This window comes from Urtica dioica, chromosome 11 (assembly GCF_054948205.1).
Source record: "Urtica dioica subsp. dioica isolate 48M chromosome 11, U.dioica_male_clone48M_v1_H2, whole genome shotgun sequence".
Classification (NCBI taxonomy): domain Eukaryota; kingdom Viridiplantae; phylum Streptophyta; class Magnoliopsida; order Rosales; family Urticaceae; genus Urtica; species Urtica dioica.
Window position 1 is genome coordinate 16,295,006 of NC_142766.1, and position 27,008 is coordinate 16,322,013.

General features: G+C 41.9%; 4 protein-coding genes, 1 long non-coding RNA gene and 1 pseudogene across 7 annotated transcripts; 2 read left to right on the forward strand and 4 right to left on the reverse strand.

The window, feature by feature from the left end:
- Positions 1–2,526: 2,526 nt before the first annotated feature.
- LOC149381699 (uncharacterized) lies at positions 2,527–3,123 on the forward strand. Its single transcript, XR_016301998.1, has 2 exons — positions 2,527–2,672; positions 2,816–3,123. It is a non-coding gene; the product is annotated as an uncharacterized LOC149381699 (long non-coding RNA).
- A 192-nt stretch (positions 3,124–3,315) lies between these two features.
- Positions 3,316–7,120, reverse strand: LOC149381700 (INCREASED PETAL GROWTH ANISOTROPY 1-like protein 1). The gene is made up of 4 exons (XM_089601414.1): positions 6,978–7,120; positions 4,021–4,132; positions 3,810–3,935; positions 3,316–3,740 (listed from the first exon to the last, which is right to left on the reverse strand). Exons 1-4 carry the CDS (start codon positions 7,118–7,120, stop codon positions 3,660–3,662), a joined length of 462 nt encoding a protein of 153 aa, XP_089457540.1. The 3' UTR covers positions 3,316–3,659.
- A 5,750-nt stretch (positions 7,121–12,870) lies between these two features.
- Positions 12,871–17,675, reverse strand: LOC149381701 (potassium transporter 1-like; annotated as a pseudogene). The gene is made up of 8 exons (XR_016293829.1): positions 17,121–17,675; positions 16,859–17,077; positions 16,556–16,775; positions 16,081–16,131; positions 15,398–15,715; positions 15,053–15,167; positions 14,410–14,623; positions 12,871–13,839 (listed from the first exon to the last, which is right to left on the reverse strand). The product of XR_016293829.1 is annotated as a potassium transporter 1-like (transcript).
- An 858-nt stretch (positions 17,676–18,533) lies between these two features.
- On the forward strand, positions 18,534–19,855 carry LOC149381702 (uncharacterized). Its single transcript, XM_089601415.1, has 2 exons — positions 18,534–19,410; positions 19,554–19,855. The coding sequence occupies exon 1, from the start codon at positions 18,534–18,536 to the stop codon at positions 19,194–19,196; it is 663 nt and encodes a 220-aa protein (XP_089457541.1). The 3' UTR covers positions 19,197–19,410; positions 19,554–19,855.
- Positions 19,856–20,335: 480 nt separating this feature from the next.
- LOC149381703 (INCREASED PETAL GROWTH ANISOTROPY 1-like protein 1) lies at positions 20,336–22,067 on the reverse strand. Of its 2 annotated transcripts, none has more exons than XM_089629958.1 (4): positions 21,144–22,067; positions 20,932–21,043; positions 20,721–20,846; positions 20,336–20,644 (listed from the first exon to the last, which is right to left on the reverse strand). In XM_089629958.1, exons 1-4 carry the CDS (start codon positions 22,013–22,015, stop codon positions 20,603–20,605), a joined length of 1,152 nt encoding a protein of 383 aa, XP_089486084.1. In that variant the 5' UTR covers positions 22,016–22,067; the 3' UTR covers positions 20,336–20,602. The 2 variants fall into 2 exon arrangements, with proteins under 2 accessions (XP_089486084.1, XP_089486083.1); XM_089629957.1 differs by having other exon boundaries at positions 20,336–20,651; positions 21,144–22,064.
- Positions 22,068–24,617: 2,550 nt separating this feature from the next.
- On the reverse strand, positions 24,618–25,193 carry LOC149381704 (MADS-box transcription factor 50-like). Its single transcript, XM_089601416.1, has 2 exons — positions 24,945–25,193; positions 24,618–24,872 (listed from the first exon to the last, which is right to left on the reverse strand). Exons 1-2 carry the CDS (start codon positions 25,191–25,193, stop codon positions 24,618–24,620), a joined length of 504 nt encoding a protein of 167 aa, XP_089457542.1.
- Between the last annotated feature and the right edge of the window lie 1,815 nt (positions 25,194–27,008).

A 27,008-nucleotide genomic window follows, 5' to 3' on the forward strand; every position in this document is an offset into this window, starting at 1 on the left:
AGCTTTTGACCAAGATCAAAAAAATTTTTTACACCTTTTATTAGTCGGTGGATGTGATACGACCAAAATTATTCTCTAATTTTAATTTCTCCTCTCTCTCTTCCCTCTAAATTGAAACTTAGCAAAAATAATAATAACAATAATAATAATAATAATAATAATAATAAACCCAACTCTCCAATAATCTACTTCTCTCTTATTTTGATTTAGACAAAAAAAACCTCCTCACTATAAGTCGGCATCTCTATTTCATTTTTTCATCTTTATCGTCAACGTTATCTCCGTTTCATTATTATCTTTTTTCAAATGTAAAACAATGACGAAGATTAGTGCAATCATGCATTATTGATTTTTTTTATATAGGTAATTCGGGGTATGATTTTTAAGTTTTTGATAGATTAGAGTTTTTTTTTGTTACAAAATTTGGATAACTTGTCAAAAAATTTAAATAGAACCATAATTCCTCGAAGATTTATGACAGGTCGGTTTTCGTTAGAAAACACTGTATTGATCGAAATGCGGAATTTATACCTTCAGTTTTCAAAATTATCATACATATCCCTTCAGTTTAATATAAATGGCATATATCTCCCTTAAAATTACATTACATTGCAAATACCCTCCTTTTCGTTTAATTTTTACAAAAAAAATAATTTGAATTCTCCAAAATACCCTTAATATAATAAATATTTATCTACTGTTTTATTAAAAAAAAAAATCAAAGCTTTTCTTATTAAAAAAATCCTTAATTTTTTATAAAAGGATATTTCGTTGAGGGTAGTTTTGTACCCACAAATATAAGGAAGACATATTTTTGGATTAATTTTGACATATTAAATTTTAGTCCAAAAGTATTGAGAAGGTCACAGTTTAAGAATAATCCCTTTTAAAAGTAGAAATCACTTGGGTTACCTTGTTCTAAAAAATTAAATTCTTATTATACTTCACTTCTAATTTTCATTTTGAATATATATTTCCCCTATTAGAGTTTCTTATTGTTTCCTTGCTTCACCCTTCGTCTTTGCTTAATATAACGAGTTTTCGTAGACTCGTCATATAAAAAAGAAAAAATGTAATATTTACGAAAACGAAAAGATATTAAGTATATAATAGAAGAGATTTGTAAGTAACTAGGTCACTTTAAACATGTGATTTTGGATCTAGCCTATGTTTGACAATTTTTAGGAATATAGCCAAATGCCTTATGTGGCAATAATTAAAGTCTGATTTGTCCTTATTTATTAACAAATTCGTCATTTTCTCTCTCCTATTTTTTTTCAAATAATTTTTTTTGCATCAAAACTTCAAAAATTCGTATCTTTCTCATACGAACTCGAAATTGAGTGATTTCAGATCCTACAAATTCGTGGCGTCGAGATTTTCAAAAATAGACCCATTGTGTTTGATGAAAAATTATGTTTAATGCATCATAGTTACGTTTCCATTTATTTTTTTGATAATTTCAAAAATTTCAAGTTATTTCCATATTTAAGGTAGTAACATGATTTTTCTACATCTATGGTATTAAACATGATTTTTCATCAAACACAATGGATCTATTTTTGAAGATCTCGGCGTCACGAATCCGTAGGATTTGGAATCACTCAATTTCGAGTTCATATGAGATAGATATGGTTTTTTGAAGTTTTTATGTAAAAAAAAAGTGTAGAAAAAAAGTAGGAGAGAGAAAGTGACGAATTTGTTAATAAATAAGGGTAAATCAGACCTTAATTATTGCCACATAAGTCTGTTGGATATTTCCCTAAAAATTGTGAAACATAGACTAAAAACAAATTTCATAGTTTCATTTTGGCTATTTCGCTACAGTGCCCATAATAGAATGGAAACTTTAGAAATCAAGCTCAGTGTTACTTAGCATTTGAAAACCAAACTCTATGTTGTATACTTTAAGAAAATCAACTTCTTGGGTAGGTAAAACGTCCAAATTACCTTTATTAAAAAAAACTTCGAAATCACTAAGAAAATAAAAGCTAAACATTCGAAACAATTAAAAAGATAAAGACAAAAAACTTTGAAATAACTAGTGTCAGAATTTCAAAAAAAATTTCCTTCATTTATATCTTCAAAGGTTTTGCCTTAATTTTTCTAACGATTTCAAAGTTTTTATTTTCATATATCTGATTGTTTCGAAGTTTTTCTAAAAATAGTATTTTAGACGTTTTACCTACCTAAAAACTTAATTTTACTTAAGTGTTTAACAAAGCATGATTTTCAAATGTGAAATAATATTAAGCTTAGTTTCTCAAGTTGCATTAGAATCTCCAAGAGAATTTTATCTGGATATCTAGCTCGTTAGGTATTCTGTAAAAAAAATAAATCAAACGTGAGGTATTTAAGATAATTTTGTCCATTGAGGGATGATTAGGAAAGTTCCAAAAATATATATTATAATGGCCCAAAAACGACCAACCCGACGCGTCATAAGCCCAAAGAGACCACTAATGGGCCACTATAACATCGGAGTCTTAAACCACTAATAACTTGACCCGGCCCGACTCGCAAACTAGGGTTCGCTTTATAACTGCGAAACGAGGTTATCGAACACCAATCCGCCACAAACTGACCGTCATTCTCATCTTCTTCTCAAAACTACTCGAGAGCAATACAGAGCTTCTAGGTTTGAGAGCCTTTGCTTCACCATGAGAGCCAAGGTAAAGTCTCGATTCAAATACAGATAGTGTTCATAAATCTGATATTTTACATTTCGATTCGTATGATAAAAACTGTTCGAATTGCAAGAAATTCGTTAGTGACATATTTCGATTTCCTGTTTTTATTTTATTTCGTTAATCAGTGGAAGAAGAAGCGTATGAGGAGATTGAAGAGGAAGCGCCGAAAGATGAGACAGAGATCTAAGTGAGGAAGTTGTGTCCCTTCGTCTTCGTTTCTTCGGAGTTCTCTGGCTTGGCGTTTGCGTGGCATCGGTTTTAATTTTCATTTTTGGATTTCGTTTTTCAAGTGCTTTGTTAGGGTTTGTGTCGAATCATCGAGTGCTCGTACAGCTTTGGTGTATTTGGTACATTTTTCTAGCTGTTAAAGTTCGAATTCTAGTTTTGTCAGACTCAAGTTTTTAATGAATTATTTAGATTTTGCTGATGCTGATATATCGACTACTGAGCTCTCTAGTTATCTGATATATGTCTAATAATAAATTGAAATAATATGTTTACATAGCTTAAGAAGAAATTCAGTTTCGATAATCAGAACGAAAATAAAAATATCTAACTGAGTTTCTCATTTTTTCACACCAAAAAACAGAAGAATACAGGTTGGATTACTTGTGATAATTTCTCATCTTACAAGATGATGATTTTACATTGCCTGTGATAATAACTCATCTTACAATATGATGATTTTACATTGCCTAGAATGAATACAGTGTTATAATAGGACCAAGTGAAACGCATAAATATTCGTCAATTTCTCGTACTAAAAAACAGAAGAAGAAATAGGTATTTTTTTGTTGCACAACCTGAGGACTTTTGAAACTCTCTTCAACTCAAACGATGTATAAGAGTCTTAAGGATTCATTTTCTGTTTTGATATTCTCAGAAATAATATTGTACATATGCGCTGGCTAATTTAATACTAAGTTCACATTGCATCATCTAATCACATGTCTGGTCTGGTTAATAATGCTACTTTGTTGCATATCCAAGTCCTACTCTCTTCAGTTCTTGAAACGCTTGTGTTGTTTGAACATCAAACCCACCTGCAAACTGGACATGCAGTCTCGAGTTTAGTTTTAGTTTTATAATGCCTCAGGCTGAGAGAATATTCAGTTTTACCTGGTGAACCCGATGAGCAAATCGAACCCCTTGAAGCAGGAGATTATCTTCTTCCCTCGTCGATTTCAATTCTCTAGTTACCCTTTTCATGTACTCTCTTGCCAGCCTCAGCGAGCTCAGTTTCATCTGCAACAAAACAAAACACAGTTCATATACCTCACTATAAATTTTGTTGCTAATTGGTTGGTTCTTAGTTTCATAATCTACAAACCTCGCCGATCAGACCCGAGTCTGTCATCCAATCCCACGGAATCTTGAAATCCCGGTACCTCTTGCTCGTCCCTTCCCGCGTCCTCTCCACGTTGCTCACGCTCCTCTCCAACCTGTTAACGAACCCGAAATCCCGTCTTTGTTAAATTCGAATGAAACGGCTTTGATTCCCTTTTCGAATCCGACGAAAAAAGAGAGAGTGTACACGCTCGCCTGTCTTGCAAGTCTTGGACCCGCCGGCCGTTGGCCGTTGGCCGGCCCAAACCTTCAGTCGGTCAATGACCGACCCAAGTTCAGCCGGCCAATGGCCGACCCAAGTTCACCCGGCCATTGGCCGGCCCAATCCTTCAGTCAGCCAATGGCCGACCCAAGTTCACCCGGTCAATGACCGACCCAAGTTCAGTCGGCCATTTGTCAGGCCAAACCTTCAGCCGGGACCGAAGTTCAGACGCCCAATGGCCGACCTAGGTTCACCCGGGCGTTGGCCGGCCCAATCCTTCAACCGGCCAATGGTCGACACAAGTTCACCCGGCCATTGGCCGACCCAAACTTTCAGCCGGCCAATGGCCGACCCACGTTCACCCGGCCATTGGCCGGCCCAAACCTTCATCCGGCCAATGGCTGACCCAAGTTCACCCGGCCATTTGTCAGGCCAAACCTTCAGCCGGGACCGAAGTTCAGACGCCCAATGGCCGACCCAGGTTCACCCGGGCGTTGGCCGGCCCAATCCTTCAACCGGCCAATGGTCGACACAAGTTCACCCGGCCATTGGCCGACCCAAACTTTCATCCGGCCAATGGCCGACCCAGGTTCACCCGGCCATTGGCCGGCCCAAACAGTCAGCCGGCCAATGACCGACCCAAGTTCAGCCGACCAACGGCCAATGGCCGACCCAGGTTCACCCGGCCGTTGACCGTTCAAAACTTTCAACCGGCAAATGATCGAACCAAGTTCAGTCGGCCAATGGCCGACCCAGGTTCACCCGGCCGTTGGCCGGCCCAAACTTTCAGCCGGTCAATGGCCTACCCAAGTTCAATCCGCCAATGGTCGACCTAAGTTCAATCCGCCAATGGTCGACCCAAGTTCACCCGGCCTTTGGTCGGCCCAATCCTTCAGCCGACCCAAACTTTCAGCCGGCCAATGGCCGACCCAAGTTCATCTGGCCATTGGCCGGCCTAAACATTCAGCCGGCCAATGGCCGACCAAAGTTCACCCGGTCATTGGCCGGCCCGAACCTTCATCCGGCCAATGGTCGACCCAAGTTCACTCGGCCATTGGCCGGCCCAAGTTTAGAACCTGTTCTTAGGTTTTTGGTCTTGGAATAATATAAGTAGAACTTAACTTTAGATACATCTCAATAACGCAATTGATACACTCTGTAGCATCAAACAAACACAAGCACAACCGTAGATAAAGCTCACAACATTCAGTATTTACACAAACACAATTCTATCTTAGAACATTTAGTATTTACCCAATGTTTAAAATATGCCCAAACTCAGAGCAAGACACAGGATCTCACAGAGGAAAAATAAGAAGCAAAAACGCATAAAAAAATCAAATCAAATAACAATCAGAATTTCTAGGCGATCATACAAAACAAAAAAAACATCCAGGCAACACTCATCAAATTCAACAAGCGATCAGACAAAACAAAAAAAAAACAATACTCTTCATCTGGACAGAGTGAGTGAGAGAGACTCACCAGAACGAGTGGCGGAACAGCGGCGAATTTTTGGGCGGGTTCTGAGAGATCGATTGACAGATTTTTCGAGCGGCGGAATGATGGCGAACCTGAGACTTCTGGGAATTGAGGGAGCCGACTTCTGAGACAGAATGAGTGAGTGAGTGAGTGAGCGACACAGATAGAAGGAGAGAGATCGAATCACCTCAACGAGCGGCGGAGCGGCGGCCGAAATCGCGCGGAGAAGACAATTTGGATTTTCGGGAATCGCCGGACCTGGGTTCGGAACGAGGGAGTGAGAGAGTGAGGACCTGGGTAGAGAGAAGGAACGAGAGAAACACTAACCACAAACAAGGCGGGACGGAGATGGCCGTCAATTTCCGGGAAATTGCATCGCACACGGAGTCTGTTGAGAGAGTGGTTAACGTGAGAGCTAGGTTTCTATTTGGGCGTTCTATTTATATATTTATAAAGGCATATATTACTTAATAAGCTGAGTCTATTTCTTTTTTTGTAACCTACAGACGCAACTTCTCGTGTCTAAATCCGTAGTGCAAAAAAATTATGTAAGCAAATTTTTCTCTTTATTTCCCCCAACATTTACGTATTCAGTTGTGTCTATTTCTTTTTAACCTACCGACACGACTATTACTACCAGACGCGACTTATCGCGTCTATATCTTTAGCGCAAAAAAATATGGAGGCAAATTCTTCTCTTTATTTTCCCCAAATTTGTGTAGACGCGATTTTTTATTTTTGACGCGACATGTCGCGTCTGTTACTTAACAAAATTAATAAAAAAACGGGATAAATTATTTTCGGACGACCATTGGATGGCAAAACCTTGCCTCGGCAATTGGTCGGTCCAACCTTTGACCGGCCAATGGCTGACCCAAGTTCAGCCGGCCAATGGCCAACACAAGTTCAGCTTGCCAATGGCCGACCTAAGTTCACCCGGCCATTGGCCGGCCCAAACCTTCAGCCGGCCAATGGTCGACCCAAGTTCAGCCGACCAATGCCCGACTCAGGTTCACCCGACCGTTGGCCGGACCAAACTTTCAGCCGACCAATGACCGACCCAAGTTCAGCTGGCGAATGGCCGACCCAGGTTCATCCGGCCATTGGCCGACCCAAACCTTCAGCCGGTCAATGGCCGATCCAAGTTCAGCCGGCCAATGGCCGACCCAAGTTCACCCGGCCATTGACCGGCCCAAACCTTCAGCCGACCAATGGCCGACTCAAGTTTACCCGGCCAATGGTCGACCCAAGTTCACCCGGTGAGGACGCTCAGCTCCGCCGCCTTGTTGATTATCCCGGCCTTTCGCTTCGAGAATGCCACGTGACGTCCGTTATCGTCGCCGATCAATTTCATTTCAAGCTTCCGGCGACCGGCGCTCGTCCTTTTCTCCGTCTCCATGGCTTGATGTTCGGTTCTTCGTTCTTGCATATAGAGAGAGAGAGAGAGAGAGAGAGAGAGAGAGAGAGAGAGAGAGAGAGAGAGAGATGGAGGGAGAGAATGGTGGCTAGGGCTTGAAAGGAGGTTTTATCGCTTACTAATTTTGTGTATTTGGTTTGTAATAAGGAAATGTGAGAGCTTAGGACTTTAATATAGGAAATGTGTGTGCGCATCAATTAGTAATTGTAGGGCTGAGGTTGAATGTTGGTTTTGACTGTAATTAGGTCCGTTGGATTAAGGTTTTATCTAGGGAAAGTTCCTTTTTTCGTCAAATAGAATTAATAAAGATTGATTTTATCTCCTATTTTGGACCGTATGAAATCACAAAGAATCAATTTATTAAACCATACATATATATTTGAGCTGTCATTGTAAATATATTTTTCAACCATACTTATTTATTTAATATTTTCTTTTCTTGTGATCTTGTGAATATCGCATGGAATGGAAGAAGTACTGGAGTTTTATTTTCTCATGTTCGTATATAATGCTACATTTTTTAGAAGAAAAGAGATAGAAACAGATAGAATGGTCTATATGATATTTTTGGTTAGGGATAATTCCAAAATTATTATCATTTTGATATTTGTTTACCAAAATTTATTACTAGCTTTTTATTCCAAAATTATGATCATAATAAAGTTATTTGGTCCTAAAATACTCTCTCTCTCTCTCTCTCTCTCTCTCTCTCTCTCGAGTTGGTTTCATTTTAGATATTCATGTTGATTACTGTTGTCGGCCCGTCCCGGACCGACGATAACAAAAGCATCACTTCAACCCACACGACCGGCGCAAGGCTTCGGACGGCCATTGGATGGCAAAACCTTGCCTCGGCAATTGGCCGGTCCAAACCTTTGGCCGGCCAATGGCCGACCCAAGTTTAGTTGGCCAACGGCCGACCCAAGTTCAACCTGCCAATGACCGACCCAAGTTCACCCGGCCATCGGCCGGCCCAAACCTTCAGCCGGCCAATGGTCGACCCAAGTTCAGCCGGCCAGACCCAGGTTCACCCGGCCGTTGGCCGGCCCAAACTTTCAGCCGGCCAATGGCCGATCCAAGTTCAGCCGGCCAATGGCCGACCCAGGTTCATCCGGCCGTTGGCCGGTCCAAACCTTCAGTCGGTCAATGACCGACCCAAGTTCAGCCGGCCAATGGCCGACCCAAGTTCACCCGGCCATTGGCCGGCCCAAACCTTCAGCCGGTCAATGGCCGACCCAAGTTAAGCCGGCCAATGGCCGACCCAAGTTCACCCGGCCATTGGCCGGCCCAAACTTTCAGTCGGCCAATGGCTGACCCAAGTTCAGCCGGCCAATGGCTGACCCAAGTTCACCCGGTCACAGATCGGCCCAATCCTTCAGTCAGCCAATGGCCGACCCAAGTTCAGTCGGCCAATGGCCGACCCAAGTTCATCCGGCCATTGGCCGGCCTAAACCTTTAGCCGGCCAATGGCCGACCAAAGTGCACCCGGCCATTGGCCGGCCCAAACCTTCATCCGGCCATTGGCCGACCCAAGTTCAGCCGGCCATTGGCCGGCCCAAACCTTCAGCTGGCCAATGGCCGACTCAAGTTCAACCGGCCAATGGCCGACCCAAGTTCACCCGGTGAGGACGCTCAGCTCCTCCGCCTTGTTGTTTATCCCGGCCTTTCGCTTCAAGAATGCCACTTGGCGTCTGTTATCGTCGTCGATCAATTTCATTTCAAGCTTCCGGCGACCGGCGCTCGTCCTCTTCTCCGTCTCCATGACTTGATGGTCGGTTCTTCGTTCTTGCATATATATATATATATATATATATATATATATATATATATATATATATATAGAGAGAGAGAGAGAGAGAGAGAGATAGAGAGAGAGAGAGAAAGGTGGCTAGGGCTTGAAATGAGGTTTTATCGCTTACTAATTTTGTGTATTTGGTTTGTAATAATGAAATGTGAGAGCTTAGGGCTTTAATATAGGAAATGTGTGTGCGCATCAATTAGTAATCGTAGGGTTGGGGTTGAATGTGGGTATTGACTGTAATTAGGTCCGTTGGATTAAGGTTTTGTCAAGGGAAAGTACCTTCTTTCGTCAAAGAGAATTAATAAAGATTGATTTATGTCCTATTTTGGACCGTGTGAAATCACGAAGAATGAATTTATTAAACCATACATATATATTTGAGCTGTCAATGTAAATATATTTTTCAACCATATTTATTAGGTGCGACATTGTCGCACCCAATATGTTGAAAAAAAACTCGGAGGGAATTCGCCGAAAACTTTAAATTTAAACCCAACCCAATATGTTGAAAAAAAATTCGGAGGGATTCGCCGAAAACTTTAAATTTAAACCCTTTGGGTGCGACAACTGTCGCACCTAATAATATTATTAGGTGCGATAATGTCGCACCCAATATGTTGAAAAAAAACTCGGAGAGATTCGCTGAAAACTTTAAATTTTAAAACCATGTGGGTGCGACAACTGTCGCACCTAAAGGTTTTAGGTGCAACATTTGTCGCACCTAGAGGTATCAGGTGCGACAATTTCCTATTAGGTGCGACACTGTCGCACCGAATAACACTAAACATTAGCGAAATTTTTAGTCATCTGATGAGTATCCGGTGCGTCATGTCGCACCGAATATGGTCTTAGGTGCGACATTGGTCTTAGGTGCGACATTTAGGTGCGACATGTCGCACCTAATACCCTTCCGCACCAGAAATGTAAATTTGTAGTAGTGGTAGCATTTAGTGCTTTATATTAGTATTAATCTTTTAATGAAATTTACCACCTAAGAAATTTAAAAGAAAGCCCTTGCCAACTCATCAAGTAACTAGTTTTATTTATAAAATGAACTTTTATAATCTTAATAATATACTAAATGAAATTAAACAATCATAGATTTTTAGAATTTGTTTTAATGATACCTTTAAATTAATAAAATTCTTTTTTTAAATATTTAAACATATGATAAGTTGTTCAATTGTCTTTTTTTTTTACGGTGTTAAACTTCATAAAAAAATTAATATTTTATGAAATTGATTAAAATTAATGCTATAAATTAATAATTCAAAACTATTTTACTAAAATAAACTAGATCAGAAAAAAAAAAAAAAAAAAAAAAGCCTCCACATCAATTTCAGTACAAGCTATTCATGTCACGCAAGGATCCACTTGGTGTCACAGTGAAAACTGACTAAACTTAGAAGTTAGTAATGAAATTATGAAAGTCTTCATTTTAGGCACCATTCTTTAAATGGATCCATTTTAGCCAGCTATATTGTACCTGAAACAATGCCCATAATTATAACACTTGAATTATCACTAACGTGACAGTTGCTTGGTTCACTTGAATCACTTCTTAATGCTGAAAAAGAAAAGAAAAAAAAAATCCACACCGCCTAATTAAGAGACCTCCATTATTTATGCCCCCCTAATCCCCTATAAATAAAAAAGATATATGCTTTTTAGCCACAAACAATTTCACAGCATCCAAATTCAAAGGAAATGATGGGACAAGACCTTCACGATTATTTTAGCCCTACACCAACCGTCCTTCAAAAGAGCTCATTGATGACCTATAAAATGGTTTGTTCTAATAACCGTAGCTTTTTCCGAGACCTATCAAAACTTTGAAGATCCATCAACTAAATTGTTGTCACTTTGGAAAGATAGTACGTCTTAAATGAGTTCATACAAACCAACAGCTGATGTGTACTTTCCTATACATATAAGATAAGTACGACTCAATTTAATAAATATCACACTATATGAGATATTATGGAAGCTGGTCATGATCGACTGGTCAATGACTCTGATCATGGTCGTGTCTCAGAATCCATTGTTGAAACTGCTGAACTGCAAATGAAATGAAATATCCCTCACACTTCTCCACACATTTTATCACATGTTCTTAGTTATGATAAATTGTCCCTTCCATACAGGTCTTTTATTCTTGCAGTCTATGTGGAATGTGAACCACAATATTATCACCAAGCTTCTAAACACTCTCATTGGCAGGATACCACAAGCTATGAGTGAAAACTGGTCCATAATTGCTCTACAACATGACAAAAGATCCATTTGGTGCAGATGGATTTATAAAAATAAATTCCATGCTGATTGATCTTTGTCTAGAAGAAAAAGCACGTCTTGTGGTCAAGGTTACAATCAATGAGAAGGCTTTGATTATCTGGACACTTTCTCACCGGTTGAAAAACTAGTGACAGTGAAATTGCTATTATCTTTAGCTTCATCTTGCAATTGGCATCTAGAACAATTCGATGTCAATGATGCCTTTTTTAATGACGAACTAACTGAAGAAGTTTACATGGATTTTCCACTTGGTTATCATATTCAGGGGGAGCTTCCAAAAAGGCAAAGTAGTGTGTAAATTACACGAATCCATTTATGGATTAACACAGGCTTCTCGCCAATGGAATTTGAAATTCACACAGGCTTTGCTGAGCTATAGTTTCATTCAGTCAAAATCGGATTACTCGTTGTTCACCAAAGGGTTTGGAAGCAGTTTTATTGTCATTTTATTATATGTAGATGATATAATCTTGTCTGGTCCTGATATGAGTTTGCTTGCTAAAGTTGAGAAATTTCTGCATTCTAACTTTAAGTTGAAAGAACTTGGTCTTGTTAGGTATTTCCTAGGTCTTGAAATTCCAAGGTCAAAGGAAGGGATAGTAAGTTCACAAAGGCAATATGCTTTTCAACTGCTTCAACGATTTTAGATTTCTGGAGTCAAAGCCGGTCAAGACTCCCATGGATACTCGAAATTCACTGTCTATTTATCGCAGACTAATTGGACGCTTGTTCTACCTCACCATTTCGCGACCAGATATCACTTTCAGTGTGCACAAGTTGAGCCAATTTGTGTCAACACCTCGTACTGAACATCTATAATCAGCTCATTATATTCTACGCTTCATCAAGAGCCATCCAGGTCGTGGTCTGTTCTATCGTTCCACTTCTTCAACACAAGTCCTCACTGGCTTCATCACGACGTTCAGTCACTGGCTTTTGTGTGACTCACTCATCTCTTGGAAGCCTAAGAAGCAAACCACGGTCTCGCGAAGCTCAGTGGAGGCAGAATATCGATCTCTTGCAGCTGCAAATTCTGAGTCATTATGGTTAAAACAGCTGCTAGTTGACTTCTCAGTCACGTATTCAATGCCAACAGTTTTATACTGTGACAACCAAGCTGGCCCAGTCAAACTCTTGCCAGTAAGAACAGAGCATCATCTCGCAAATGTATTCATAAAGCTTCTATTAGCTCCAGTCCTCACTTCTCTTTTGTCCAAGATGACTCTCAAACATTCATACGGTAACTTAGTTGCTAAGTTACCGTTGAGTATTGTTTAAACTCTGGCATTGTTATTTGTTTTAGCTTTTGACGTGGACAGTCCTTATCCTTTTACTTTATCGCTTTACAGATGTATAAATACTATTGGTTTTGACCTCAGCTGGGTTAACCAATCATTAATTCCATTTTTGAATTCATTCAATGTTTAAATTGGGAATTTCATCTTCTTCTTCTTCGCTCCTCTGATCTTGAGTTCTCAGTTCCGCAACAACAACAAAACATTATCCACTACACGGACACATTAAAATGAGAGTACCGACACCCAGCTAGGAATCGGGATTGAGACTCGCGCCACCAAGAAATGTTATTTTTTGGGTCAAATGTGTGTATTTCTCTGAAGATAAAGTGTTTGGTCTAAGTAATAATGTTATTGATATATAAATACGCTTCAAATTAAGAAGAAAAGAAATTCCGGGGGGCTTGAAGCTCAACTCCGCTTTATGTGGCTTCGTGCCTCGATACCAGGTACTTGCGGTAAAACGGTTTAGGGTGTGCTGGTAACCGCGGTAACTCAAACCAAAAAAATTACAAGTTTAACCATAAGATAAGAGACATAGATGCATAATAAACCCATATATACATCCTCACCCACTAATATAAACACTGAAAAACTATAGGTGTCACGCTTTGTGAACAATCTAAATTCACACATCATTCAATCAAACTCTATTGAAAGACTCATCACACATAATAAACCATGCCAACTTGGAGCAAAGAGGTATGAGGCACGTTGAGAGGGAGCCACGTCGTTTCCTCTGCAGTTCTTGCTGAGAATCGCGTACACCACGTCAATGGCTATCCTCTTCACAACCGACGACGATTTCTTCGACTTGGCGTAACAATGGCCGAGGATATACGCCACTCCGGTCTCCTTGCCTCTCAACACACTCTTCCTTACTATTATGATCATTACTATCATCAGCCTCGACGAAGCGCACGATCTCCTCGACGAGCCTGGCCTCGAAATCGACGCTGTCGCTGGGGAGGTCCTTGTAGTTGTACCCGTATCTGAGGACGCACCGGAACACGAGGGACCCATGCGGGCTATCCTCATCCCCGACACGTGGCACGTCGAACTGGTGCTTCTTGCGGGTCCCGTAGTGCCACGTGTACATGGCGGCCGTGAAGAGGAGCGAGAGGGTGACAGGGACGAAGCCGTCCTCGGGGATCTTGGTGGCGCAGGATGACACGTAGAGGAGCTCGATGGATCACCCGAAGAAGACGAGGAAGCTTAGTGAGAGGATTGGGTTCTTGTTCCACACTAGTGTGTCATTACTAACGCCATTAGACATGTTGTTACCAACATCACGCTTGTTATTGCCAGCCCTGTCAAAAAAAAAAAAAAAATTACAACAATTTTGTGATTGTTTTATTTTATTTTATTCTGCCCGTAGTCAAGCATATGAAGTTTAAATCAAATTATAATTCGTTAAACTACATCAATATGTCAATTGTATTTTAATCAACGTTTAGTTAATAATTAAAATGTAGTTGATTCGATAATGTGAAAAGTGAGTAGAGGATTAAAAATTAGCCAATTCATATGTGATCATTTGATTAATAATTGGAATAGGCTAATTTCAATTATCGATTAAAGGTTTGGCTAAAATATAATTTTAACCTCTTAAAAGAACTATATAATTACAGCGGATGCAGTGTGTGTCCAGGGTGGGGCCGAAACCTCCCCTCATTTTTAAATTTTACTTTTATTTTACCTTAAAATTTACAAATTAGCCGTCTGAAATTTTTCTTACGCGATGGCACTCGAACTATTAATTTTGTATTGTTTTAGTAATTTTCCAAACATAATTACTTTTTGTAATGAAATTCAATACTTCAAATATATGAACTTGTAATTTGGGTGAAAATTGAGGTGAGTAAGATTGGGAGAGTAACCATAAGCATGGCCAATCATGTTAGTGTCTGTGAGTCCAATTGTTGATCTCCGGAATGTAGACTTGGCCCAATATTTGGGTGGAAGTGTGGACTACTTTCACCCTCAGAAAGCAGTTCAGAGCGGAGCACTGTCTTACGATTGAGAATGTCGCCGCTTGGCTTCCCACCACTGCTGCCATTGTCGCCACGATGAACACCGGCCAAAATACCGCTTCTATAATAATTTCACTTCATTTAGTTGATAGTGTTTAGTCGATTAACTGCAAAAACTAAAACATTTTAGTCCATCGCATTTCAAGCTCGATTAATAAAATCGAAAAAATGAAATTACGAAATTTCTCAATCCCTAGGCATAAAATTATTTAAGGGGCATCTGCGGCCCTGATGAGTTTGAACTCACGACCTCACTTTTGAAATGGCGCGGAATCACCTCTAGACTAAGTTAGGAACCACCACAACCATCAGAATTCATTAGAAGGTCAAACAGATAATTAAACCAAATGGTTTTTCCCGGTTGAAGACTAACCGGTTACAATTTCTTTTTTCTCTCTAGTTAAGTGGTTTAACCTTTATTATTTTTTGGAGTCGAATGTTATTGTCAAGTGTTGAAAAAAAAAATTCAAACCAGAAGTTTCATGTTTACCTGGAATGGCCTTATAGAAGCTCCTCTGAATGTCGTCGCGGTGTTTGGAGAGAAACGCAGCCTCGCCCATATACGCCAGCATCAGAGCCGGGTACACCAAAACTGTGAAGGCTGTCTGCATATATTGTGCTTCTTATTAACATATCTCGTCATTTTTTTACTCGTACTAAAAACTAAAAGATATCATAGTGAAAGAAAGCGACGACGTGGCTTTTTTCAATTGGAGAGACACCGAACGAGACAGAGAATAATATTCTCCTCAAGATTCCTTTTTTTTCTATATCCTCTCTACATTTACAACTTATGATCAACAACTTGTTACTCAAGCTAAGTACTTAAACATACCTTGATTGAGAGAGGAGAGAAGTGCCCTAGATTGGCAAACATTGCTTCGACACCGGTCATGGAGAGAACCACTCCGCTCAGCGACACCCATCCTTTGGTGCCGGTGGTGCGGAGGAACTTGAACATGTAGAGCGGAGAGAGAGAGAGAGCGGAATATCCAGCGATTCCATCGCCAAATGTTGTGCACTCCGATCCCACTGATGCAACACAGCCACGCCATCACGACCGGAGCAAACACGAACGCCACTCTGTGGGTCCCGTGGTGCTGAAGACTGAACAGCGCCACCAGAATTTCGCACGATATTATTACCATGTAATCTGCAATAATTATGTTGTTGTTTTTCACAACTTTAATCCAGAGTTGGAGGCAGGTGGAGACCAAGGGACATTTAGGAACTCAATTTTTACCTCTATTAACGAATATTTACAACGGTTAATGTCTTTTTAGTTTTGTTAATAAAATCTCTTGCTATTTACTTAAAATTTATCAAAGTTTGGCTGTATGACAAAATTTGAGTTTTCATATGATTATATATCTAGAGAGCCTTTTTATTTTTTGTTAATGAAATACTCTCCTGGGTTCGAATTCTGGCTCCACCACTGCTCAAATCGATGGCTTGTTTACATAGAAGAAGAAGAAGAAGAAGAAGAAGAAGAAGAAGAAGAAGAAGAAGATGGCTCACTGTCATGGAGTTCTGTAATCTCAAGTTGGATGCCTGAGACCGCTGAAAGGACTGCCAAAAAAAAAAAAAAAAAAAAAAAAAAGGAGCTTCATTCTTAAGTTGGAAATTATCATATGAGAATGTGCTGATTAATCTGTGGGTAACAATGTATATAGAAGAAGATGATGGGTCAAGGAGCGAGATAGATAAAGAAACTTAACAGAGTTGTTTACAAGGTCATGGATCACTCATCTGATTACTAATAGATCTTTAGATAATAAAATAAAAAATGGTACATGGTATCAGACTCACAAAGTTTAATGGAACACTATAAAAAAAATGATGGGATCCAGTTTTGGATAAGTGGACCCTTGAGATTTTATAAGATCACATGATACTTAACATGAGCAGAGTTTGCTCCTTCTATTTTCTTCAAAAGGTTTTGGTCATTTTTCCGGCTCATTAATAAATAAAAGGCAAATCCAGAGAAACATGCCTGAAATCGCAGGAGTCAGAACTCCGTCCCCGATGGTCATAGAAGCTCCGAGCAGAACGAAAACCAAGAGCGCTTCGCAAAGTTTTGGACTCTTCTCGAAGATCAGCTTAAGAGTCTGGCTATGCCACGTGTCCCTGGAGGAATTCCAAAAGTTTCTCGTCCAAGGCAACGCTCACTCTCTCGTGACGGCATAGAAGCGAGTACAACGCAAACACACAACCTGAAAATAACATTAAAATTAGTATCACTGATGATCACAAACAAAAGGTTATTAATTGGGTAGGGAAGGGTAATACTAAAGACCTTCGCCGTGATCGTCGGCAGAGATAACGATGAAGACGTATTTGAAGAGAGAGCGATGAGAGTGAAGGTCCAGAAGATGAAAGAGAAGACGCCGAAGATTTCGTCGTGGTCCTCGTGGAGGCTGAGTTTCCCTGAGAAGGTGGTCTTGAAGACGTACAGCGGAGATGTGCTGAGATCGCCGAGATCTTCTCGTGGGCCGAGCTCTCCACTTCCTTGATCAGCAAGTTAATGAGCTCCGCCCGAGTCTCCACCTCCGACTCACTGCCGAGATGTACGTCGACCGGTTCTCGATCTCCCCGATCATGTTCTTCATCAGAGCCACCGCCGGGCTTTTCCCCGCTTCCCCGGGCTTTGTCTCGGGACCCGCGTCGCGCCTCGTCAGCGACCGGTAGAGCTCCATGACCTCCGGGACCCGGTGGACCGTCCTCAGGCCCACCAGAGCCTTGGAAGGCATCGGCGGCGGCGGAGGAGCTCGGGGCGGGACAGGTGGCGGGGTCGGAGCCTTTTTCGTCGGACTACTCTCTTTCTTTTCGGCTTCTTGCTCCGATTGTTGTTGCGGTTGTTTCTCAGTCGTCGATAGGTTGAGAAGGATCGTTGGCTTTTCGATGCTGTGTTCGTTGGAGTTTTGCAGCTTCTTCCACGGCATTGATTTTCTCTCCTGGCTGTGGGCTCTGAGAGCCGTGGTCTGCGCTTTGAGACGATTCACCTCTTGTCTCAGCTCCTCGTTTTCTTTGGCCAACGAAGCGTTGGTCACGAGAGCGGATTCGAGTTGCCTTCTCAGAAGATTGGTCTCAAATTCGCCGTCTTCTCGCGGCATTTTTGTTTTGGAAGCAAGCAGAGAAGAAAACAAAGTCTTTAGAAAGTCTCGCTCTTTTTTTTTTGGCCTTATATATGAGCTTTTGCCTTCAAACTAAGGTATGTGTGAGAGAGAGATATTTAGAGAAAATGAGAAATGCCATCACTCACCATGTTGATAATGGCAACTATACGAGTCTTATGCACAGTGGTTCAGACAAGGATGGTTTTGGCATTACAAAAGGTTGGAAAAAATAAATAAAGTAACTCTAAAACATGGATAGCAAAATGTGAGAGGACTTATTCAATTTGCTTTTATTAAAAATTTTATTCTTTTTCTTCCTAGTTTAGGTGTAAGCTTACTTGGGCTTGGTGGCATAGGAGCTTATTGGTATGTTCACGAAGCTATGTTAGCTTAATCACATTTGAAGTGTGTATGATATGTTCTAATTCTAGAAGCACAGGAGTTCCTAGTGTACCACGTGTTTTTAGATAGATAATTGGTGACAAATGTTGCATGAAATATGAGCATAGACTATGTAAATGACCCTCATGGTGGTTTGATTGATTTTCATTGTGATATAGTGTATTACAAATTTACAATAACACATTCAATTTGTATCTCCTAAGCAATACTTTCATATGTTTTCAGAAAAAAAAGGTCATATTTTTATTTTTATTTTCAATAATAATTTAAAGTAATATCCTCGTTGCTACTGACTTTGTAGGACTCTCACTTTATTTTGGCTTTTATTTCCTTAGGACCCATGACTTTTATATAAGCTCATAATATAAATTCCCTACAACCATCGTAACCTTGGAGGGTGATAGCTTAACAACTTGGTCAACACTCTACCAAATAATATAAATTCCTACAACCATGGTAACCTTAGACGATAAATTAATTATAAATCACCGAAGACGTACGATCAAGCCATTAGCGTTCCCATCACCGTCAATCAACCCCTCAAACATCCCTTCTTCTTCTTCCGCCGCCGCCGCAGCCTTCTCGGCGACCATACGCCTCAGATCCTTCAGCGCCGCCAGAAACCCTTCCGCGTCCTCTGCCTCCGTCACCGGCCGGTCCCACCAGAACCCGCCGTCCTTTTCCCGCTTTCTCCGCTCCGCCGTCCGCTTCGCCAACTCCTCGAGCCGTTGCAGCTCCCTCACCGCGCCGCCGCAGTCGCTCTCCGCCGGCGCCGTCGGTCGCCGGAGAACGGGAACAACGCCGTTGCGTACGGCGGAGAGCACGGCTGGGCCCCCGGGAGTGGAGAACGTGTACGTCTTGCCGTACTTGGAGAAGACGATGACGACAACCTCTGATCCGGTGAGGACGCTCAGCTCCGCCGCCTTGTTGATTATACCGGCCTTTCGCTTCGAGAATGCCACGTGGCGTCTGTTATCGTCGCCGATCACTTTCATTTCCAGCTTCCGGCGACCGGCGCTCGTCCTCTTCTCCGTCTCCATGGCGGTTCTTCGTTCTTGCATAGAGAGAGAAAGGTGGCTAGGGCTTGAAATAGAACTCTGTGTTGCTCGAAGATGAGAATGACGGTCTGTTTGTGGCGGATTGGGGTTTGAGAACCTCGTTTCGCACTTATAAAGCGAACCCTAGTTTGAGAGTCGGGCCGGGTCAAATTATTAGTGATTTAAGACTCCGATTTTATAGTGGCCCATAACAAGTCTCTTGGTTTATGACCTCGGGTTGTCGCGATAAAACCTCCAGATTTGACGGCCTTTGCTTCACCATGAGAGCCAAGGTAAAGTCTCGATTCAAATACAGATAGTGTACGTAAATCTGATATTTTACATTTCGATTCGTATGATAAAAAGTGTTCGATTTGCAAGAAATTCGTTAGTGACAGATTTCGATTTCGTGTTTTTATTTTATTTTATTGATCAGTGGAAGAAGAAGCGTATGAGGAGATTGAAGAGGAAGCGCCGAAAGATGAGACAGAGATCTAAGTGAGGAAGTTGTGTCCCTCCGTCTTCGTTTCTTCGGAGTTCTCTGGCTTGGCGTTTGATCGGTTTTAATTTTCATTTTTGGATTTCGTTTTTCAAGTGCTTTGTTAGGGTTTGTGTCGAATCATCGAGTGCTCGTACAGCTTTGGTGTATTTGGTACATTTTTCTAGCTGTTAAAGTTCGAATTCTAGTTTTGTCAGACTCAAGTTTTTAATGAATTATTTAGATTTTGCTGATGCTGATATATTGACTACTGAGCCTTTAGTTATCTGATATATGTCTAATATAAATTGATGTAATATCTTTGCATAGCTTAAGAAGAAATTCAGTTTTGATAATCAGAACGAAAATAAAAATATCTCACTGAGTTTCTCATTTTTTTTTTTTCACAACCAAAAAACAGAAGAATACAGGTTGGATCACTTGTGATCAGTGACGGAGCCAGAAAAGACTATCAGGGGGGCTAATTTGAAAAAAAAAATTCAGGGGGGGCTTGATTGTAAAAAATTTATAAAAATTGGGCTAAAAGTATAAATTTTCAAGGGAAAAAATGTAATTTTTTTTTAAAATGGGTAAAAAGTGCAAAAAAAAAATTTTGAGGGGGGCTTAAGCCCCCCTGAGCCTTAGCTGGCTCCGTCACTGCTTGTGATAGTAACTCATCTTACAAGATGATGATTTTACATTGCTAGAATGAACAGAGTGTGTGTAAAAGGACCAAGTGAAACGCATAAATATTCGTCAATTTCTCGTACTAAAAAACAGAAGAAGAAATAGGTATTTTTTTGTTGCACAACCTGAGGACTTTTGAAACTCTCTTCAACTCAAACGATGTATAAGATTCTAAGGATTCATTTTCTGTTTTGATATTCTCAGAAATAATATTGTACATATGCGCTGGCTAATTTAATACTAAGTTCACATTGCATCATCTAATCACATGTGCTCTTGTTAATAATGCTACTTTGTTGCATATCCAAGTCCTACTCTCTTCAGTTCTTGAAACGCTTGTGTTGTTTGAACATCAAACCCACCTGCAAACTGGACATTCAGTCTCGAGTTTAGTTTTAGTTTTATAATGCATCAGGCTGAGAGAATATTCAGTTTTACCTGGTGAACCCGATGAGCAAATCGAACCCCTTGAAGCAGGAGATTATCTTCTTCCCTCGTCGATTTCAATTCTCTAGTTACCCTTTTCATGTACTCTCTTGCCAGCCTCAGCGAGCTCAGTTTCATCTGCAACAAAACAAAACACAGTTCATATACCTCACTATAAATTTTGTTGCTAATTGGTTGGTTCTTAGTTTCACAATCTACAAACCTCGCCGATTAGACCCGAGTCGGTCATCCAATCCCACGGAATCTTGAAATCCCGGTACCTCTTGCTCGTCCCTTCCCGCGTCCTCTCCACGTTGCTCACGCTCCTCTCCAACCTGTTAACGACCCCGAAATCCCGTCTTTGTTAAATTCGAATGAAACGGCTTTGATTCCCTTTTCGAATCCGACGAAAAAAGAGAGAGTGTACATGCTCGCCTGTCTTGCAAATCTTGGACCCGCCTGGCGGCCTGGGCGAGGCTCTCCCTCGGGTTGTCCTCGAAGGACGAGACCTCGCAGTTGAGGCTCGCGAGGTCTCTGTAGCAGAACGCGGCCTCCCGGAGCGTGTCGGCCTTCCTCTCCGGCCACCGCGGGAAGTGGCGGAGCACCGCCCGCTCGTCCACCAGCCCCGAGAGCTGCTTGTCCACCCACCCCACGAACGCCTCCACCTCCGAGATCTTCTCGTGGGCCGAGCTCTCCACTTCCTTGATCAGCAAGTTAATGAGCTCCGCCTGAGTCTCCACCTCCGACCTCACCGCCGAGATGTACGTCGACCGGTTCTCGATCTCCCCGATCATGTTCTTCGTCAGAGCCACCGCCGGGCTTTTCCCCGCTTCCCCGGGCTTCGTCTCGGGACCCGCGTCACGCCTCGTCAGCGACCGGTAGAGCTCCATGACCTCCGGGACCCGGTGGACCGTCCTCGGGCCCACCAGAGCCTTGGAAGGCATCGGCGGCGGCGGAGGAGCTCGGGGCGGGACAGGTGGCGGGGTCGGAGCCTTTTTCGTCGGACCACTCTCTTTCTTTTCGGCTTCTTGCTCCGATTGTTGTAGCGGATGTTTCTCAGTCGTCGATAGGTTGAGAAGGATCGTTGGCTTTTCGATGCTGTGTTCGTTGGAGTTTTGCAGCTTCTTCCACAGCATTGATTTTCTCTCCTGGCTGTGGGCTCTGAGAGCCGTGGTCTGCGCTTTGAGACGATTCACCTCTTGTCTCAGCTCCTCGTTTTCTTTGGCCAACGAAGCGTTGGTCACGAGAGCGGATTCGAGTTGCCTTCTCAGAAGATTGGTCTCAAATTCGCCGTCTTCTCGCGGCATTTTTGTTTTGGAAGCAAGCAGAGGAAGAAAACAAAGTCACTTTAGAAAGTCTTGCTCTCTTTTTTTTTGGCCTTATATATATGAGCTTTTGCCTTCAAACTAAGGTATGTATGAGAGAGATATTTAGAGAAAATGAGAAATGCCATCACTCACCATGTTGATAATGGCAGCTATACGAGTCTTATGCACAGTGGTTCAGACAAGGATGGTTTTGGCATTTCAAAAGGTTGGAAAAAAATAAATAAAGTAACTCTAAAACATGGATTGCAAAATGTGAGAGGACTTAATCAATTTGCCTTTATTTATTTATTTATTTATTTTTCTTTTTCTTCCTAGTTTAGGTGTAAGCTTACTTGGGCTTGCTGGCATAGGAGCTTGTTGGTATGTTCACGAAGCTATGTTAGGCGTAACATTTAATTCTTTTTTTATCTATAATTCTTTTGGTCAAATTTACCAATATATTAGAGAGGGAATTGGAATGTGACTGATTGCAAACTAACAACTGCCCTGGCCTCTGCTTTAAACAGTATTACGTCTTTACTCTCTTGGTTTTGTTTCATTTTATTTGCCAATGCTTTTTTTTTTCTTTTCTTTTCTTTTTTTTCTTCCTTCTTAAATTGGAGTTTGCAATTCTTTGCTTGTGAAGCGAATGTGAAAAGCAGAAAAAGGCGAGGCTACGTAAACACTACTTGTAAATATCTGCTGACAAGGGAAAATTAAAGTAAAAGTAAAAGAGCTTTGACATTTCACATCCCACCACACTGATAATTAGTTCTTAATCACATTTGAAGTGTGTATGATATGTTCTAATTCTAGAAGCACATGAGTTCCTAGTGTACCATGTGTTTTTAGATAGATAATTGGTGACAAATGTTGCATGAAATATGAGCATAGACTATGTACATGACCATGGTGGTTTGATTGATTTTCATTGTGATATAGTATATAACAATAACATATTCAATTTGTATCTCCTAACCAATACTTTCATATGCTTTCAGAAAAAAAAAGGGTCATGTTTTTATTTATATTTTCAATAATAATTTAAAGTAATATCCTCGTTGCTACTGACTTTGTAGGACTCTCACTTTATTTTGGCTTTTATTTCCTTAGGACCCATGACTTTTATATAAGCTCATAATATAAATTCCCTACAACCATATGGTAACCTTAGAGGGTGATAGCTTAACAACTTGGTCAACACCCTACGTCCCTTCTTCTTCTTCTTCTTCCTCTGCCGCCGCCGCAGCCTTCTCGGCAACCATACGCCTCAGATCCTTCAGCGCCGCCAGAAACCCCTCCGCGTCCTCCGCCTCCGTCACCGGCCGTCCGCTTCGCCAACTCCTCGAGCCGTCGCAGCTCCCTCACCGCGCCGCCGCAGTCGCTCTCCGCCGGCGCCGTCGGTCGCCGGAGAACGGGAACGACGCCGTTGCGTACGGCGGAGAGCATGGCTGGGCCCCCAGGAGTGGAGAACGTGTACGTCCTGCCGTACTTGGAGAAGACGATGACGACAACCTCTGATCCGGTGAGGACGCTCAGCTCTGCCGCCTTGTTGATTATCTCAGCCTTTCGCTTCGAGAATGCCACTATCGTCGCCGATCACTTTCATTTCCAGCTTCCGGCGATCGGCGCTCGTCCTCTTCTCCATCTCCATGGCTTGACGGTCGGTTCTTCGTTCTTGCATAGATAGATATATATATATATATATATATATATATATATATATAGAGAGAGAGAGAGAGAGAGAGAGGTGGCTAGGGCTTGAAAAGAGGTTTTATCGCTTACTAATTTTGTTATTAGGTGCGACAATGTCGCACCCAATATGTTAAAAAAAAACTCGGAGAGATTCGCCGAAAACTTTAAATTTAAACCCTTTGGGTGCGACAACTGTCGCACCCAATAAGTTGAAAAAAAACTCGGAGGGATTCGCCGAAAACTTTAAATTTAAACCCTTTGGGTGCGACAACTGTCGCACCTAATAATATTATTAGGTGCGACAATGTCGCACCCAATATGTTGAAAAAAACTCGGAGAGATTCGCCGAAAACTTTAAATTTTAAAACCTTATGGGTGCGACAGTTGTCGCACCTAGAGGTATCAGGTGCGACAATTTCCTATTAGGTGCGGCACTGGTCGCACCGAATAACACTAAACATTAGCAAAAATTTTAGTCATCTTCATGAGTATCCGGTGCGACATGTCGCACCGAATATGGTCTTAGGTGCGACATTTAAGTGCGACATGTCGCACCAAATACTCCTTCCGCACAAGAAATGTAAATTTGTAGTAGTGGACGACGGAGATTCATAATCACATCCCACAAACATGTAGTAGAATTTAAAGAAAATAAAACCTTCCTTGATTGCTACAGCTGAATTGAAGCAAAACAAACCTAACTTTTTATATACTCACAAAAATCAAGACCCATATGTATATGTATATCAATGGCGATCGCTATCAATTATTATCCCTACAATTATTACTAATAATCAAATTCAAACCGAAAACACACATAAATTATTATTTACTTACAATTACCATTGTCAGAAAATTAAAAAAGCAGTCTCTGCAACCTGCATAATACACTAAGAGAGACGATGAATTAATTATAAATCACCGAAGACGGAGAAGAGCCCATGATCAAGCCATTAGCGTCCCCATCGCCGTCAATCAACCCTTCAAACGTCCCTTCTTCTTCTTCTTCCTCCGCCGCCGCCTTCTCGGCAACCATACGCCTCAGATCCTTCAGCGCCGCCAAAAACACATCCGCGTCCTCCGCCTTCGTCACCGGCCGGTCCCACCAGAACCCGCCGTCCTTATCCCGCTTCCACCGCTCCGCCGTCCGCTTCGCCAACTCCTAGAGCCGTCACAGCTCCCTCGACGCACCGCCGCATTCACTCTCCGCCGGCGCCGTTGGTCGCCGGAGAACGGGAACGACGCCGTTGCGTACGGCGGAGAGCACGGCTGAGCCCCCGTGAGTGGAGATCGTGTACGTCTTGCCGTACTTGGAGAAGACGATGACGACAACCTCTGATCCGGTGAGGACGCTCAGCTCCGCCGCCTTGTTGATTATCAAGACCTTTCGCTTCGAGAATGTCACGTGGCGTCTGTTATCATCGCCGATCACTTTCATTTCAAGCTTCCGGCGACCGGCACTCGTCCTCTTCTCCATCTCCATGGCTTGACGGTCGGTTCTTCGTTCTTGCATAGAGAGAGAGAGAGAGAGAGAAAGGTGGCTAGGGCTTGAAAGGATGTTTTATCGCTTACTAATTTTGTGTATTTGGTTTGTAATAAGGAAATGTGAGAGCTTAGGGCTTTAATATAGGAAATGTATGTTCGCATCAATTAGTAATCGCAGGGCTGGGGTTGAATGAGGGTTTTGACTGTAATTAGGTCCGTTGGATGAAGGTTTTATCAAGGGAAAGTTCCTTCTTTCGTCAAAGAGAATTAATAAAGATTGATTTTATGTCCTATTTTGGACCGTGTGAAATCACGAAGAATCAATTTATCAAACCGTACATATATATTTAAGCTGTCAATGTAAATATATTTTTCAACCATATTTATTAGGTGCGACATTGTCGCACCCAATATGTTGAAAAAAAACTCGGAGGGATTCGCCGAAAACTTTAAATTTTAAAACCCTGTCGGTGCGACAACTATCGCACCTAAAGGTATTAGATGCGACATTTGTCGCACCTAGAGGTATCAGGTGCGACAATTTCCTATTAGATGCGACACTGTCGCACCGAATAACATTAATCATTAGCGAAATTTTTAGTCATCTGGATGAGTATCCGGTGCGACATGTCGCACCGAATATGGTCTTAGGTGCGATATTTAGGTGCGACATGTCGCACCTAATACCCTTCCGCACTAGAAATGTAAATTTGTAATAGTGGACGACGGAGATTCATAATCACATCCCACAAACATGTAGTAGAATTTAAAGAAAATAAAACCTTCCTTCATTGCTACTGCCGAATTGAAGCAAAACAAACCTAACTTTTTATATACTCACAAAAATAAGACCCATATGAATATGTATATCAATGGCGATCGCTATCAATTATTATCCCTCCAATTATTACTAATCAAATTCAAACCGAAAACACCCATAAATTATTATTTACTTACAATTACCACTGTCGAAAAATTAAAAAAGCAGTCTCTGCAATCTGCATAATACACTGAGAGAGACGATGAATTAATTATAAATCACCGAAGACGGAGAAGAGACCATGATCAAGCCATTAGCGTCCCCATCGCCGTCAATCAACCCCTCAAACGTCCCTTCTTCTTCTTCATCCGCCGCCGCCTTCTCGGCAACCATACGCCTCAGATCCTTCAGCGCCGCCAGAAACCCCTCCGCGTCCTCCGCCTCCGTCACCGGCCGGTCCAACAAAAACCCGCCGTCCTTTTCCCGCTTCCACCGCTCCGCCGGCCGTTTTGCCAACTCCTCGAGCCGTCGCAGCTCCCTCGACGCGCCGCCGCAGTCATTCTCCGCCGGCGCCGTCGGTCGCCGGAGAACGGGAACGACGCCATTGCGTACGGCGGAGAGCACGGCTAGGTCCCCGGGAGTGGAGAACGTGTACGTCTTGCCGTACTTGGAGAAGACGATGACGACAACCTCTGATCCGGTGAGGACGCTCAGCTCCGCCGCCTTGTTGATTATACTGACCTTTCGCTTCGAGAATGCCACGTGGCGTCTGTTATCATCGCCGATCACTTTCATTTCCAGCTTCCGGCGACCGGCGCTCGTCCTCTTCTCCATCTCCATGGCTTGACGGTCGGTTCTTCGTTCTTGCATAGAGAGAGAGAGAGAGAGAGAGAGAGAGAGAGAGAGAGAGAGAGAGAGAGAAAGGTTGCTAGGGCTTGAAAGGATGTTTTATCGCTTACTAATTTTGTGTATTTGGTTTGTAATAAGGAAATGTGAGAGCTTAGGGCTTTAATATAGGAAATGTGTGTGCGCATCAATTAGTAATCGCAGGGC

Bases quoted from the DNA above. Each gene is read 5' to 3' on its own strand.
- LOC149381700 (XM_089601414.1), bottom strand. From the start codon at position 7,120: ATGGAGACGGAGAAAAGGACGAGCGCCGGTCGCCGGAAGCTTGAAATG. The intron at 4,133-6,977 runs GTGAACTTGGGT...GTTCGTTAACAG, and splicing joins GAGCTGAGCGTCCTCACCGG to GTTGGAGAGGAGCGTGAGCA. The intron at 3,741-3,809 runs GTAAAACTGAAT...CTGCATGTCCAG, and splicing joins TTGCTCATCGGGTTCACCAG to TTTGCAGGTGGGTTTGATGT.
- LOC149381704 (XM_089601416.1), bottom strand. From the start codon at position 25,193: ATGGAGATGGAGAAGAGGACGAGTGCCGGTCGCCGGAAGCTTGAAATG. The intron at 24,873-24,944 runs GTTCTCCGGCGA...TGACGGCTCTAG, and splicing joins TACGCAACGGCGTCGTTCCC to GAGTTGGCGAAGCGGACGGC.
- LOC149381703 (XM_089629957.1), bottom strand. From the start codon at position 22,015: ATGCCGCGAGAAGACGGCGAATTTGAGACCAATCTTCTGAGAAGGCAA. The intron at 21,044-21,143 runs GCGAGCATGTAC...GGTCGTTAACAG, and splicing joins GTCCAAGATTTGCAAGACAG to GTTGGAGAGGAGCGTGAGCA. The intron at 20,847-20,931 runs GTTTGTAGATTG...GTTTTGTTGCAG, and splicing joins ACTCGGGTCTAATCGGCGAG to ATGAAACTGAGCTCGCTGAG.
- LOC149381702 (XM_089601415.1), top strand. From the start codon at position 18,534: ATGGTAACCTTAGACGATAAATTAATTATAAATCACCGAAGACGTACG.